The 12,034-nt window shown below is 48.8% G+C and overlaps 1 protein-coding gene across 1 annotated transcript in view; it reads right to left on the bottom strand.

Moving 5' to 3' along the window:
* Positions 1-1,666: 1,666 nt before the first annotated feature.
* Positions 1,667-12,034, bottom strand: part of Znf407 (zinc finger protein 407) — a 370,732-nt gene continuing 360,364 nt past the window's right edge. Inside the window, exon 9 of the mRNA XM_075968133.1 lies at positions 1,667-4,033. Coding sequence (XP_075824248.1) covers positions 2,694-4,033 — 1,340 coding nt within the window. The 3' untranslated portion in view covers positions 1,667-2,693. The remainder of the gene's footprint in view (positions 4,034-12,034) is intronic.

The raw sequence follows: 12,034 nt of genomic DNA, 5'->3' as shown, positions 1-12,034 counted from the left end.
CTCAGTTCAATCCTGAGATCTCTTTTCTCTTACTGGAAGTATCTGAGGCATCTGTGACTGCTGTCTGGCTCTGGCTTTCACATACTTTCAGCTGGGAGGTGACAGGGATTCCCAAAGCTATTGGGCCCAGTCTTAGCGCATGTACTTGTCCTTCACGGGAAACCAATACACGAAAGCCTCACTCTCTGCAGAAAGCTGTCTGGTTTACTTTGTTGCTAGGGTGTTTAGCAGTGGCCACTACTACATCTCTCAGAGATGAGCGTGTGGATCAAGTGACACCACCACACTAAATGACCCTGGATGACAGGAAGTAGTATGTCTAGAAATGGCCACCTTACTTTGTGACCCTCCAAACTACCAACATTAAACAACTTTCAGCATGGAAGCTGACGTCTAAACCATATCTGTAGTCTGACTTGGAAATCAGTCTTACTTGCAGAGATCCTGGAGGCTGGATCTCTCAATTGGCAGTAGATTAATATAATCAGTCTTCAGGGGTTTACAATCTCTACGTAAAAATGTCACTGGCTGGGCCTTCTCTTCTTTAAAATGGCCCCATTTTCCTTGACTAAGCCCCAAGGAAAGCTGTGAGCTCGCTGTGTTGTCGTACGGACAATCCATGCTGCCAGAAGTGTCCTCTGCTTGCACACCTCGCCGTACCTCATTATCCCGAGGCACACATTTGTGTGTGTGCTCCTGCAACTCCCTTACATTCCAACAGTTGTGCAATGAGAGAGAAAAGAGAGGTAACATTAACCTGGCTCTATAGGTAATTACAGGATACACTAGCTTGGAGAAGCCTTTGCAATCCTTCTCAGCCGCAGAATACCTTCTGTACATTTTTTTTTTATGCAAAGACCTGCTCTTTTCATCGCGCGTACAACGTGATTGCTGGTTTGACACTGCAGGCTACACTGGTTTTATGAAGGATTAAATGCCACCTGAGACATATTTATCCTAAATAAATCACACACGGTAAACTACAGCATGTCAGTGTCAACGCCCTGGACGGCAGCGGAAAGGTTAGCCATACAGGGCTCGGCAAAGGCAGGAATTAGCATTGAGCCTCAGGACTGCAGGGCCGCGTGCCAAGGGGGGAGGCGATCAAGAAGAAAGATCTCCACTGGAAAACACCCCCGCCCCCTTTTGTAACATGTATGAGGAGCCTGGAGAGGCCATCACTTTGTAAAGGTCACCTCTATCCTGCTAACAAACAGGAGTTGATCCTGTCACTGTTTGGCAAAGACATTGTTTAAGAGGAGTTGAGGAGCCCTGCCATTTTTAGGAAACAGGAGTAGTCACACTTGGCTAATTACAGCCAGAGTCAAAGCTTAAGTTTTACCTTTCCTTATTACTTTGCCTGGAGGGCGGCTGCGTGTGGGCAGCTGGCTCAGGGATGGACACAGCTCAAGGCGAAGAAACCGGAGGCGGGAGGCCAGGCCCTGGGGGTACGCTCTCTTGTGGCCTTAGGAGGGGTTTAAATGACTCTTGTACTGACAGAGAGCCTGGCTTCCTGCCCCTGCCCCTGGTAGACTGTGTCATGGCACTGGCTGAGGAGCAGTCTGCTATATACGAAACGCTTACAACAGAGATGAAGGAATCGCCTTGGCGGGCTGGCCAGCTTGGCCACTGCAGGCGTGGCCTTGACTCAGAGAACATCATCACCTTTAGTTTAATGCTATAATTTTATTTCAAAGAAAACAACAAAAACAATTTTGCCTCTGAGGAAAGGGGTTATTTTACAATTTTGAAAAAAAAAATAAAAAAGCATTGGAATCAAGAAATTAGCGGAACACAACCCTGCATCCAGCACTTACAGTGAATCTACCATGAAGCAGGCAGGGAGGGGGGCAGAGGGTGGGGTCAACCGTAATGTTTGTCATCGGCCTTCCCACTCTCAGAAAGTCACAAATAAATTCTGGAAAAAAACGGTACTGATACAAACAAATATTTGTTATAAAAAGCAATGAGCAATATTTTCCACAGTAGACATTTCATGTACAGACGTTATGATATGGAGAATTCAGGATGGGAATCAATTATCTTAACCAAGGTGGATTTTAACTCAATAAAAATTTCAAGACTTTTTTCAAACCACAAATGAAAGATTTCTCTTGTGCAGAATGACCACGGCAAAGGAAACACCTAACATGTTTGCAGGGAGGAATTTATACAGAAAATGAACTAACAGGCTTCCTTTGGTCTGGGAACACCAGTATCTTAAACTTAATAACAATAAAAGAACAATGTGTTCACTGCTTCAAGATGCAGTCTTTGTAGCTCCGATTTTTAACCGGAGGTGGAGGGAGACAGAGCTGCATGGGCAGCGGCAGTCGGTGCGGATGGTCTGAGGCGAGAGACATTTCCTGTTCCCATCAGGGGACACCATCTTCTGTCTTCTGATGACTTAAAAGGGAACAAGTATGGAAGTAAAACCAGGGGAAACTGGAGGGGCAGGGCCATGAGCAGAGGGCCTGGGACCAGCTCTATGGCACAGGGTTCATCCTGCCTACCGACTCTTCTTAGGTTGCTGGGCAACCTAGGTGTAGGCGTGGTTCTGTGTTCCCCTGCTGAAGGCCTGCTCAGCACACCTCCAAAGCAAGGAAGCAAGCGTCACAGGCAAAGCTGGGTGGCCTCTACGCCGGCCAGAGCAGGTCTTTGCACACTGCCCTGACCTAGCATGGAGGCCTGCCTCATGCTTCTTGGAGCTCACTGTTTTCTCTTTGGCTCTGGATCACTGTGGCTGCTGGGGAGCCATCCTGGGTATAGATGACCATGCTGGTCAACTGTTCCGTGCTGCTTGTGCCCACAGCCTCAGCACCGAGGGCAGCCCCTGCCTGCAGGATCTCTGGAGCGCTGGCTGTCTCTATCAGCGTGTGCGAGTAAACCCCTGTGTCCTCCTGCACGCCAGGAGGCAACTCTGTTACAATGTAGTGGGTGGCTCCCTCAGGGAAGCTGCTGCTGGATTCTCGGACCATGGCTTGGACCAGTTCTTCCGTCACAATGATCTGCGAGATCTCCCTTTCTGACTCTACCAGGTCCACGTGCTCAGCTGGCACCCGTAAGCCATGGGTCTCAGCATCCTGCATGATGAACTGGGAGCCTTCTGCAGCCACCATGTGGACAGCGCCCTCCTCGTTCACGATGACCTGGGTCACGCCATCCTTCATCAGCTGGCTGGCGGCACCTGTGTCACACACGGCAAACTGGAGGACTCCCTGAACCATTTTCTTGAAGGCCACCTGGGCTCGTTCCTGAGACGTGATGATGGCCGAGGGCCGGACAACCTGCGTCAGTACTTCCATGGCTGCTGGGCTCTCTTGACCATCCTGGAACAGCGGAGTCTCTGCAGCCTCTGTGTCGGCATGAGCATGGGCTGGTTCCTGGCCGGGCAGCTGGATCAGCACGTCCTTGTGGCAAGGCCTGCCCTTTTCCTCATGCCCTGCTCTGTGCTCCACCTCTCCCAGCTCAGTGACAGCACACAGCAGTGCATCCAAGGCTGAGGAGGTGTCTGCTGCAGGGACCGCAGCCTCAGAGACACTCAGCATCTCCTGCTTGGTGACCTGCTGTATCACAGCTCCACCTGGACTGAGGTCCTCATCCACACTGGGACTCTCCACAGAACCCCCCATGACAACCACCTGGGTGGCTCCATCAGCCAGCTGCTCCGGGAGGATAGGCCCAGGTACCACACTGCCCACGTGAGACCCATTCTGACTTGTGGCAATGACCTGCCCGTGTTCTGTGATGTGGACCACCCTGGCCACCTGGCCCGCCATGGCCAGGGTCTGCAGTGTGGCCGCAGCTGTCTCCTCCACAGAGGCGTCCAGGGCGAACTCCCCATCATAGCCCTGGATGATGATGACCTGCTGGACCTGTTCTGGCGGGGACGCCTGCCTCTTGCCGCCTCTCAGGGACTTCTCCTTGACAGGTGATTCCTCCACCAGGGTGGCTGCAGTGAAGGGGCTGTCCGTCTCCACAAAGGTGGCTCCTTGTCCTTTCAGGCGGCACTCGTAGGACTTGGACACAATGCCTGTAGGAGACAGGGACCAGTTAGAATGTGGAAAGAGGACTTCAGGGTTCCAGTTAGACAGCTCTTCAGCAGCTGCCCTGAAGCCTCAGCGAAGCAAGTGCGGCCCTCCCTGCAGAGGCCAGGGGCTCCCCACTAGAAGCAGCAGGCGGCTGCTCATCATGGGCCCTGTAAGGGGTGTTGTGAGACACACTCGTTCCATACTCATGTGACACGTGTATAAACCCCAATTCTCTGCAGCAGTGTGCAGGGTCCGGGGTGGAATGCAGACAGCCTCTTCAGGATGGTGGTTAATACTATCAACCCAACAGCGTCTGGAATTAGCTAGACCTGGGTCTCTAGACACACCTCTGACTATGTGAATGAGGCTTGCCTCTGAGTATGTCCGCGAAGGATTATTAGCTGAGGTGGAAGACCCAGCTTAGTGGTAGAGGGCGCCATCCATGGGCTGGAGGCCTGGGCTAAATAAGAGGAGAAAGGGAACTGAGCACCGAATACACTGCTTGGCTTCTAACTGTGGTTGTGGTGCCTGGGGGCTGCAAACCCTGCCACTGTGGACTGCATCTCTTTTCAGTGGCTTCAGACACTGTCACAGCGGCGAGAAAATTGCTACATATGCTTCGTTTCACCTCCAACAGCAAAGACCATGAGAGGAGCCAGCCGGGAACCAGCAGTAGGCTCTGTTAATCCAAAGGAAAACTTCTTCTTTTTTTTTTTTTTTTTTTTGGTTTTTTCGAGACAGGGTTTCTCTGTGGCTTTGGAGCCTGTCCTGGAACTAGCTCTGTAGACCAGGCTGGTCTCGAACTCACTGAGATCCGACTGCCTCTGCCTCCCGAGTGCTGGGATTAAAGGCGTGCGCCACCACCGCCCGGCGGAAAACTTGTTCTTAACGTCAAACTATCAAGTACTTGTTACTATCAAGTATTTGTTTAATTGATAAGGATAATAAAAGTTTTACACATTAAATTTTAAAAGTGTCACTAATGCACCTGTAAGAGTGCACAGCAACAAATATTTACTAAAGCAAAGTTAGAGGCAGCTCAGGATGGCTCTGTGGAGCAGTATGGGCTGGCAGTGTGTCAGTCCACGGCACAGAAATACAAACAAAAGGCCTGGGCACTTGGAGTCTGGAAGATCTCTGCAAGCAGGCCTGAAGGGCAGGCTTTGGGGCCCAGGGAACAGCCCGTTCCAGCCGTACAGTTCAGGCGCCCCATTGGAAAGGGAGACATACAGACATCAAAGCTGTGCTTGCTGACACACCCACAGTGGCTCCGACACTGTGCAAGAGGAAAGCAAAGCTGAAGAGACGCAAAAACCACACACTCAGGCTGCAGAACGGTACTGAGGGGAAGGGGCTGCTAAAGAGCCATGACCTGGCCTGCAGAGCACGGCGAGGACAGAGTGGTCCAGGGGATGAGAGCAGAGGCTGTGACATCCTCACACACCCCACCTAGGGCACTTGTGCAGAGAAAGCTACTGTGACACAGGGACAACAGTGCAGGCTTTCTCATGCCAACCCAAAGTTCCTTTCAGTGAGAGCACCTTGACTGACCCTTGAGAGGGCTGCTCTGCTTTGGGGATGAGGAGAGAACAGGAAGGAACCATGGGGAGAGGCTCCCGGGGAAGCCTGGCATTCACCTGGCCTGGGGCTATTAGCAGGCAGACAGGAGGGGCTGCTTCTGCCCTGCCATGCACCCAGCCAGCCACAAGCCCATGGGTGTGCTGCTTGCCCAGGAAGTTGGGGTGGATGAGCCCTGACAGGACTGGCCTGTCTTAGAAGAGAAACCTTTGAGCACAGATGGGAGGAAAGAGAGGCCAGAGAGAGTGGGTGGATGTAGGGGCCTGCAGCCAGGATGGATGTGGGGGGCCTACTTCATAACCACATCGAGGAGTCTGTAACTCAACAAGGTGAGAAAGGATGGAAACTGTATGCCTCATTTGCATCAAGTAGAGAATGATTCTAATTAGAGTTCTTGTTTTCTTCAGATCCTAGCTTTTCTATCAATTTAAAAGTGTTTTATTGTCCCCACCTCTCTACTCACATCTGTGTTCAAGAGCATCTGCAGTTCAGACACATCTTACACTCTCATTGACATGTTCTGTTGTTTTTTTTTTTAAACAAAAAAAAGGATGTGTTATATCCTTACCAAGAGGGTAAGGGGTTACTAAGAATTATAGTTCACTATTTATTGCTGGCGTCCAGTAAAGACAGCAGTTTTGCTAACCACCTTGGTCTGGGCGCAGGCTCCAGACAGGGCCTTTGGGTTCTGACTGCTAAGAGGACACACCAGGCCGATTCTCAGACTACAGGACAATTGTCCTGGACCTGGAATTATTCGCTGGTTCCTAATGCTATTTTGCCTTTGTTAGGAAACTCTCTATGCTGTGGACCTAAGAAGAGTTATGAAGTCACGAAATCTTAGCTCAGGAAAAGACAAGCACCAACCTGACCAGCTCCACTCCCAGGAGCTCCTTCATGCTCATTGGTGACTATGGGATGCACGCTAGGGATGCTGGTCAGCCTGGTGCAGTAGGGAACGTCAGGAGACGGACCTCGGTATTCCCCTTGATTGTCCATGCCCGCGAGCCTTGTCAAAGGACAGCACACCTGCAGTGTGCCCACCCTTCTTCTCTCACTCACTCCCCTGTGGGGATGGAGCACCAGCTGGAGCACTAGGGCAGGCCGTGACCTGACCTGCCTCCACTGGCATACATTTTGGAGAGTAGCTGCAGGCCCGCAGGCCCAGCTAGTGCCCTGGGTTTTCACCTGGGGATCTGGAATACCTCCTACAGGACCCTGAAGGGCACTGCTCAGCAACCTGCTTGTAGCTGTGAGGTCCTATTGCCACCTGGTCTTCTTACTTTTCAGAAAAGCAAAGCTCTCATTTGCCGGGACACAGGGATCTGGATAGTAAGTGTGAGGTGGAAAAGCCTAAGCACCCTGGGAGAACCGGCTCAATCAGGCCTGCACGGCTCCACCTGCCCTGGCAGACTGAGGAGTGCCACGCATCTGTGCCTGGGTCTGGGTTGGCCCGGCTCCTGATCGGCCTGTCTGTCATCCACTGGGTCATCCCGTCCTCATCTGGGTCTGTCAGGTTCTCTTTTGGTATGCATGCAATTTCCTAACCGGGCTCTAACTTTTCGGCTCAGGATGTGGTATTTTGCTTGCCTTCCTAAATTGTGATTTTGATTTGTTTTTGCTTGTTTTAATTTCAAGGTCACACACAGTGTAATTCAGAGGGAAAGCAGGGAGTGACAAAGAGAATGTTGCACTCAACTTGCCTTGCCCCAGTGATTACCAAAGAGGGAATACTGCCATTGCTGAGACAACCAGGAGAAACCAAGCTGGGGGAATAAGCAACACCCTGTTCTCAGGATGTGAGCAAGGTCACACTGCACCTCAGCAAAGCCTCCTCACTGGCAACTGAAGGGAATGTCTTGGGCACAGAACAATCCTCTACATCCCTCGCAGCACTGATAATCACCAATTCTGAACAACTTGCTCAGCTTATTTGAATCCAGAAATGGGTTACGCTCCTTCCAGACCATTAGAGTAAACTGCGTGGGTAAATACTGCTGTCAGTTGGGTCTGTGATGAAGCTTCAGCCACCAACATCTTAACCTCAGGCAGAATGGCCCCCGGCTAGTCCATCATAGTTCATAAATGTGAGCGCAAGTCCGTCTTTTGATTCAGCAATTTAATAACTTCGAGTGCTGTCAGTACCGCTTTGAAAAATAGCACCTATAAAATGTAACAGCCTCAATCAGATTGAAAAAGATTCACCCATCGAAGACTCTTCCATTTCAACCATAATGAATTAATGTGGAGCGATGCAGTTCAAGTGTCGTTTACACGAATGGGAATCTCTACCGTAACTTCAGGTTCCAACTAGGCTATGACCAGGAATGCACTGGGCACACATGCTCTTCCTAGTGAATATGGACGGTGAAACTGGCCAGCGTGACGGCCTCAGGAGTGGCCCTGGTGGACAGGGCACTGTTCAGGCTTTATCCTAGATGGCCTAGTTACTGCTGGAGCTCCAGCAAGACCGAAGATCTGTAACAGCCTGGGCATGGCCAGCCAGCATTGGTTTTAAAAGACACTGCTGACTTTCAGAGGGACGACAGTATCAGAGCCCCTACACCTAGTCCTCGGACCTGTTCTCACGGGAGACAGTCACGCAGAGGTTGGAGTGGAGCTAAGAGGTGGCCCTGTTCGTGGTTATGAGGCCGCTTTACTGCTTATTTGCGTCCATGAGTAGAGATGCCGCCCACGTCTAAATGTGTGGAAGAAGTACCAGCTCAGCTGCTAAGAGAGATTAAGGCTTTTTTTTTGGGGGGGGGGGGCTTAGAACCTGTTTTCCAGGAAGTGTTTTGGGCTGAGCCTTGTTTCCCTAGAGCACAGCAACAAAACGGTGCGCCCTCTGGAAGACAAGGCTCCAGAGATGCAGACAATGCAAGGTGGAAAGTGGTACCTCCCAGTCCACGCTGGGGCTGCCCCCTCCGGCCGCTCTGGGCATCAGGGGAGCTGCTATGCACCTGACCCTTTCTTTGTGTGTGATATTCCAAGCTTACTGTCATCATTTCCCCCACAGAATAAATACCTTATGCTTTTGTTAAGCTTACATTTAATTAAAATGTACAGAATTTGTGCAGTAAACTCAAATGAAACAAATAAAACAAGGGCCCCCTCTCTTGAAGGCATACGTTGTGAATGAAAAATGTCATTACAGACTAAAAAATTTTGCAGTAAACAGGGCCTACAGAGAGAAGTTTCCCCTGTAATGACATCCATAAAATACACAAATGGCACTTTTAGTACCATCCTGAATATGGCATTTTCTGTGCTCTACACACAATCTAAATGGTTTGATCATAGAGCATAATACTCCATTGGGTTTATAGAACAATCAATGTTCCATAAAATGATGTATTTATCCAATAGTAGGCTCAGCAGTTACTGGTCTATGACATTGTAGGACACAGGCTTGGGCTCCTCTCAGCACACATGCTGGCTGTAAAACTTATCTAACACCACTTCAACAACTTCAGCTCATCTGTGGCAAGTAATTTGTGGAAGCCTCAGCTTGGCTTAAAAAAAAACTTGTAATAAAAATTCATAGAATTTTCAGGAGAATGAAGGCTGATGACAATAGAAAGGTCACATTGTGTCTGCACTAGAGGGGTCAAAGGGTGTTGGCGGTTCTAAAACTGAAAGTAGATTTCATGCATCGTGTAGCAGATAAAGATGGCATTAAAAAGACATGTCGTGGGGTGAGCTGCCTAGCGCCTGTGAGAGTGGTGTTAATATCCTATGTAAACCGCTCCGCAGCTACGAGCCAGCGTTTACTTCACACTAAATGTTTATGTGCTGCTCGGGTAGACTGCGGGTTCTGTGGTGTGGAGTCTGTGTTTTGGTTAAGTCACTAAACCCTGAAAATGCCGGGCTGCTCCAGTGTCATAATTAAAGCGCCTTCGATATAAAGCGATCCAAAAAATAATACTTTTCATATAAAAATTTGGGGCACACATGACACTGTGATTCTTAAGCCATGTATAATTTTTCCTGACTTCCATTTTAAGATGTAATTTTAAAAGGAATGTTAAAAAAATCATACTTAATGTCTATTAAAATGAAACAATATTAACAGATTATGCTAATAAATTAGAGCCATATTTTAATGTCACAAAAGCTTATAACTTTCTCAAGTGAAAGCAGGAGAAATGACAAATTAAAATTCAGTGAAATATAACCTTTTAGAAGTTTAGAGCAGGGAATACATTATTCTCACAATAGCAGTCAGCAATAGTTTAGCCAGTCAATGTCGATAATTGCTCCGTAATTTATTCATCTTAAAGACAGCAACAATCCCTGGCATCGTGCAGGGCGCCCGCCCGCTTCCAACCTGCTTTAGAGTGAGAGCTTTCCGAGCAACCTGGTCCAGTCCACACGGGGAGGGGCTTCCCACCCCCCCCCCCACACACACACCCCACACGCCACTCTTGTCCGAAACCCCGGTCCAGTGTAGTGTAGGACTTGTCTGGGATTAAAAAAGAACAAGTGTCTGGAAGAATGATGAGGATGGGGGTGGGGTAAGCCTCTTGGACTTGTATACTAGTAAATAAGGCATAACTTTATTTTTTTTTTTGAGATTACAGGTTGTTCAGTATCTAATGCCCATTACCTCAAGCATTAGAAAATGCATTCTGACAAGTGTTATTATAATTTGCATAGAAAACAGAAACAGGCAGGATATTTGAAGCACAAAATTAAGAATTACTTTTAGCCTTTTATGTACTTGTTGAATATAAGCATCATAAGAGTGAGGCTGTCTCAGAGCACACGCTTGGTTGTTCTGAGCCTAAGGTAAGTCTCCGTGATGCAGCTCACCTAGGCATGCAGTACGTGCGTCACAGCAATGACCCCAGGGCATCTTGTCAAAATACTCAGTTACACCAGACATAGCCCTGCGCAGGGATACCCTAAGAACTGCAGTGGAAACCAGCACAAGTCCCCTCCCTCCCCATTTGATGAAGGTCTCTGCTTCCCAAGAGTCAAAAGAAATTATTATCCTATAAAAAATTAGCGGAAATCAAGCCACTGGGAAGCTCTTCAGACATTAGGTCAGACACACAAACTCTGCAGATGCACCATGAAAGTTTGGGTCCACATAAAGAAGCAGGGCAGCCACTTAGACACCACACAGTTTAACTCCTTTTTCTTAAGGACCACCAGTGTTGTGTTTCGCACTGGTAGTGACAGAGATGACTATGGAAGACCTCTGAAAAGAATTCTAAGATATTCAGAAAAAAATGAAGAATAAATTTTATCTCAAGTTGGAAATATATACTTGTTCAGGTGTCTAACTTTACCACGAATAGTCTCTGTGGCCCAGGCATTTCCATGGGCACTGGAGAGTGACGAAGGATAAAAGACAATGTTTTACTTTAAAGAAATTCTGTATTATAGCAGACCCTTAGGTATATATTATCATTTTCATGCATGAAGATCTGGGAGTAATAGGAGCTGGGCACACAAATCTCACTCAGTGAGGTGAGAAGGCGTCCTTTAAGGTTATCCTGCTAGGCTGTGGGTGGGGGTGAGGGAGGCAGTGGTTAACTGTTTCTCTGCTGAGCAGACTCCTGTGAGCTGCAGCAATACATCATGGGATGCCAACTATATAACTTGGGAAAGCCCACTCATGTGACAGAAACAGTGTCATCAGGTGTCGCAGAGTGATGGAATGGCACTTTACAGTTAGACTGTGAAGGGCTCTATCTTGTTATTTACTCATGAAGAGCACTTCCTAAAAACAGCCAGGAGATTCACCAGCAGCCTGCTCAAATGTCTCTAGTCCATTCGGATAAACCACGGGAGAAGTAGTGGGGGAGCGGGGGAGCAGCCAGGAGAGGAAAAGAGGGATGTCTACGTTTGCACTTGTACGGGGTGCCGCTCACATTCTAGACATGACTTTGGGTGCATGGGGCCAGAAGGCTGGTTGGGTGTTCCGCATCTCCTTCCTGGGCAGTCTCCCTGGGAACACACTCCCCAGGGGACTTAGGTTCGCTTGCTCTTGCACACCATTACCTGGGGCAACGTTCATGCCAGAAGCTGAGAACAGGAGGGCTCTCAGCTTTCTCCTCTTCCCACAAGGAAGCTAGAGGCCCTAGGAAGGGCTGGAGAACGCTAGTCCTGCAGCGGGGACCTTTCTGAAGGCTTCCAGGTCCTTCCAGGTGGACAGCACCATCTGCTCGTGTAAGCCTGCCTGGGTTTGGCTTCTCTTAACTAGTACAGGCATTCCTTCTGCTTTATGAAATCAGGTAATTAAGAAGCTCAACGACCTTTTCCAAAATGTCCTCTGACAGTTTATAAATGCTCAGTAGAGATAACACAACATCGGGAGACAGGACCTATTTTTCAAAAAGTTGTACACATTATACATACCTTAAAATTATGTAAATACAAAGCTTAGGCAGTGTGGCTGGAGGGCATGCCTCTCAGGC

Source organism: Microtus pennsylvanicus, chromosome 4 (assembly GCF_037038515.1).
Source record: "Microtus pennsylvanicus isolate mMicPen1 chromosome 4, mMicPen1.hap1, whole genome shotgun sequence".
NCBI classification, from domain to species: Eukaryota; Metazoa; Chordata; class Mammalia; order Rodentia; family Cricetidae; genus Microtus; species Microtus pennsylvanicus.
The sequence above is the reverse complement of the archived record's forward strand: the minus strand, read 5'-3'. Positions and strand labels throughout refer to the sequence as shown.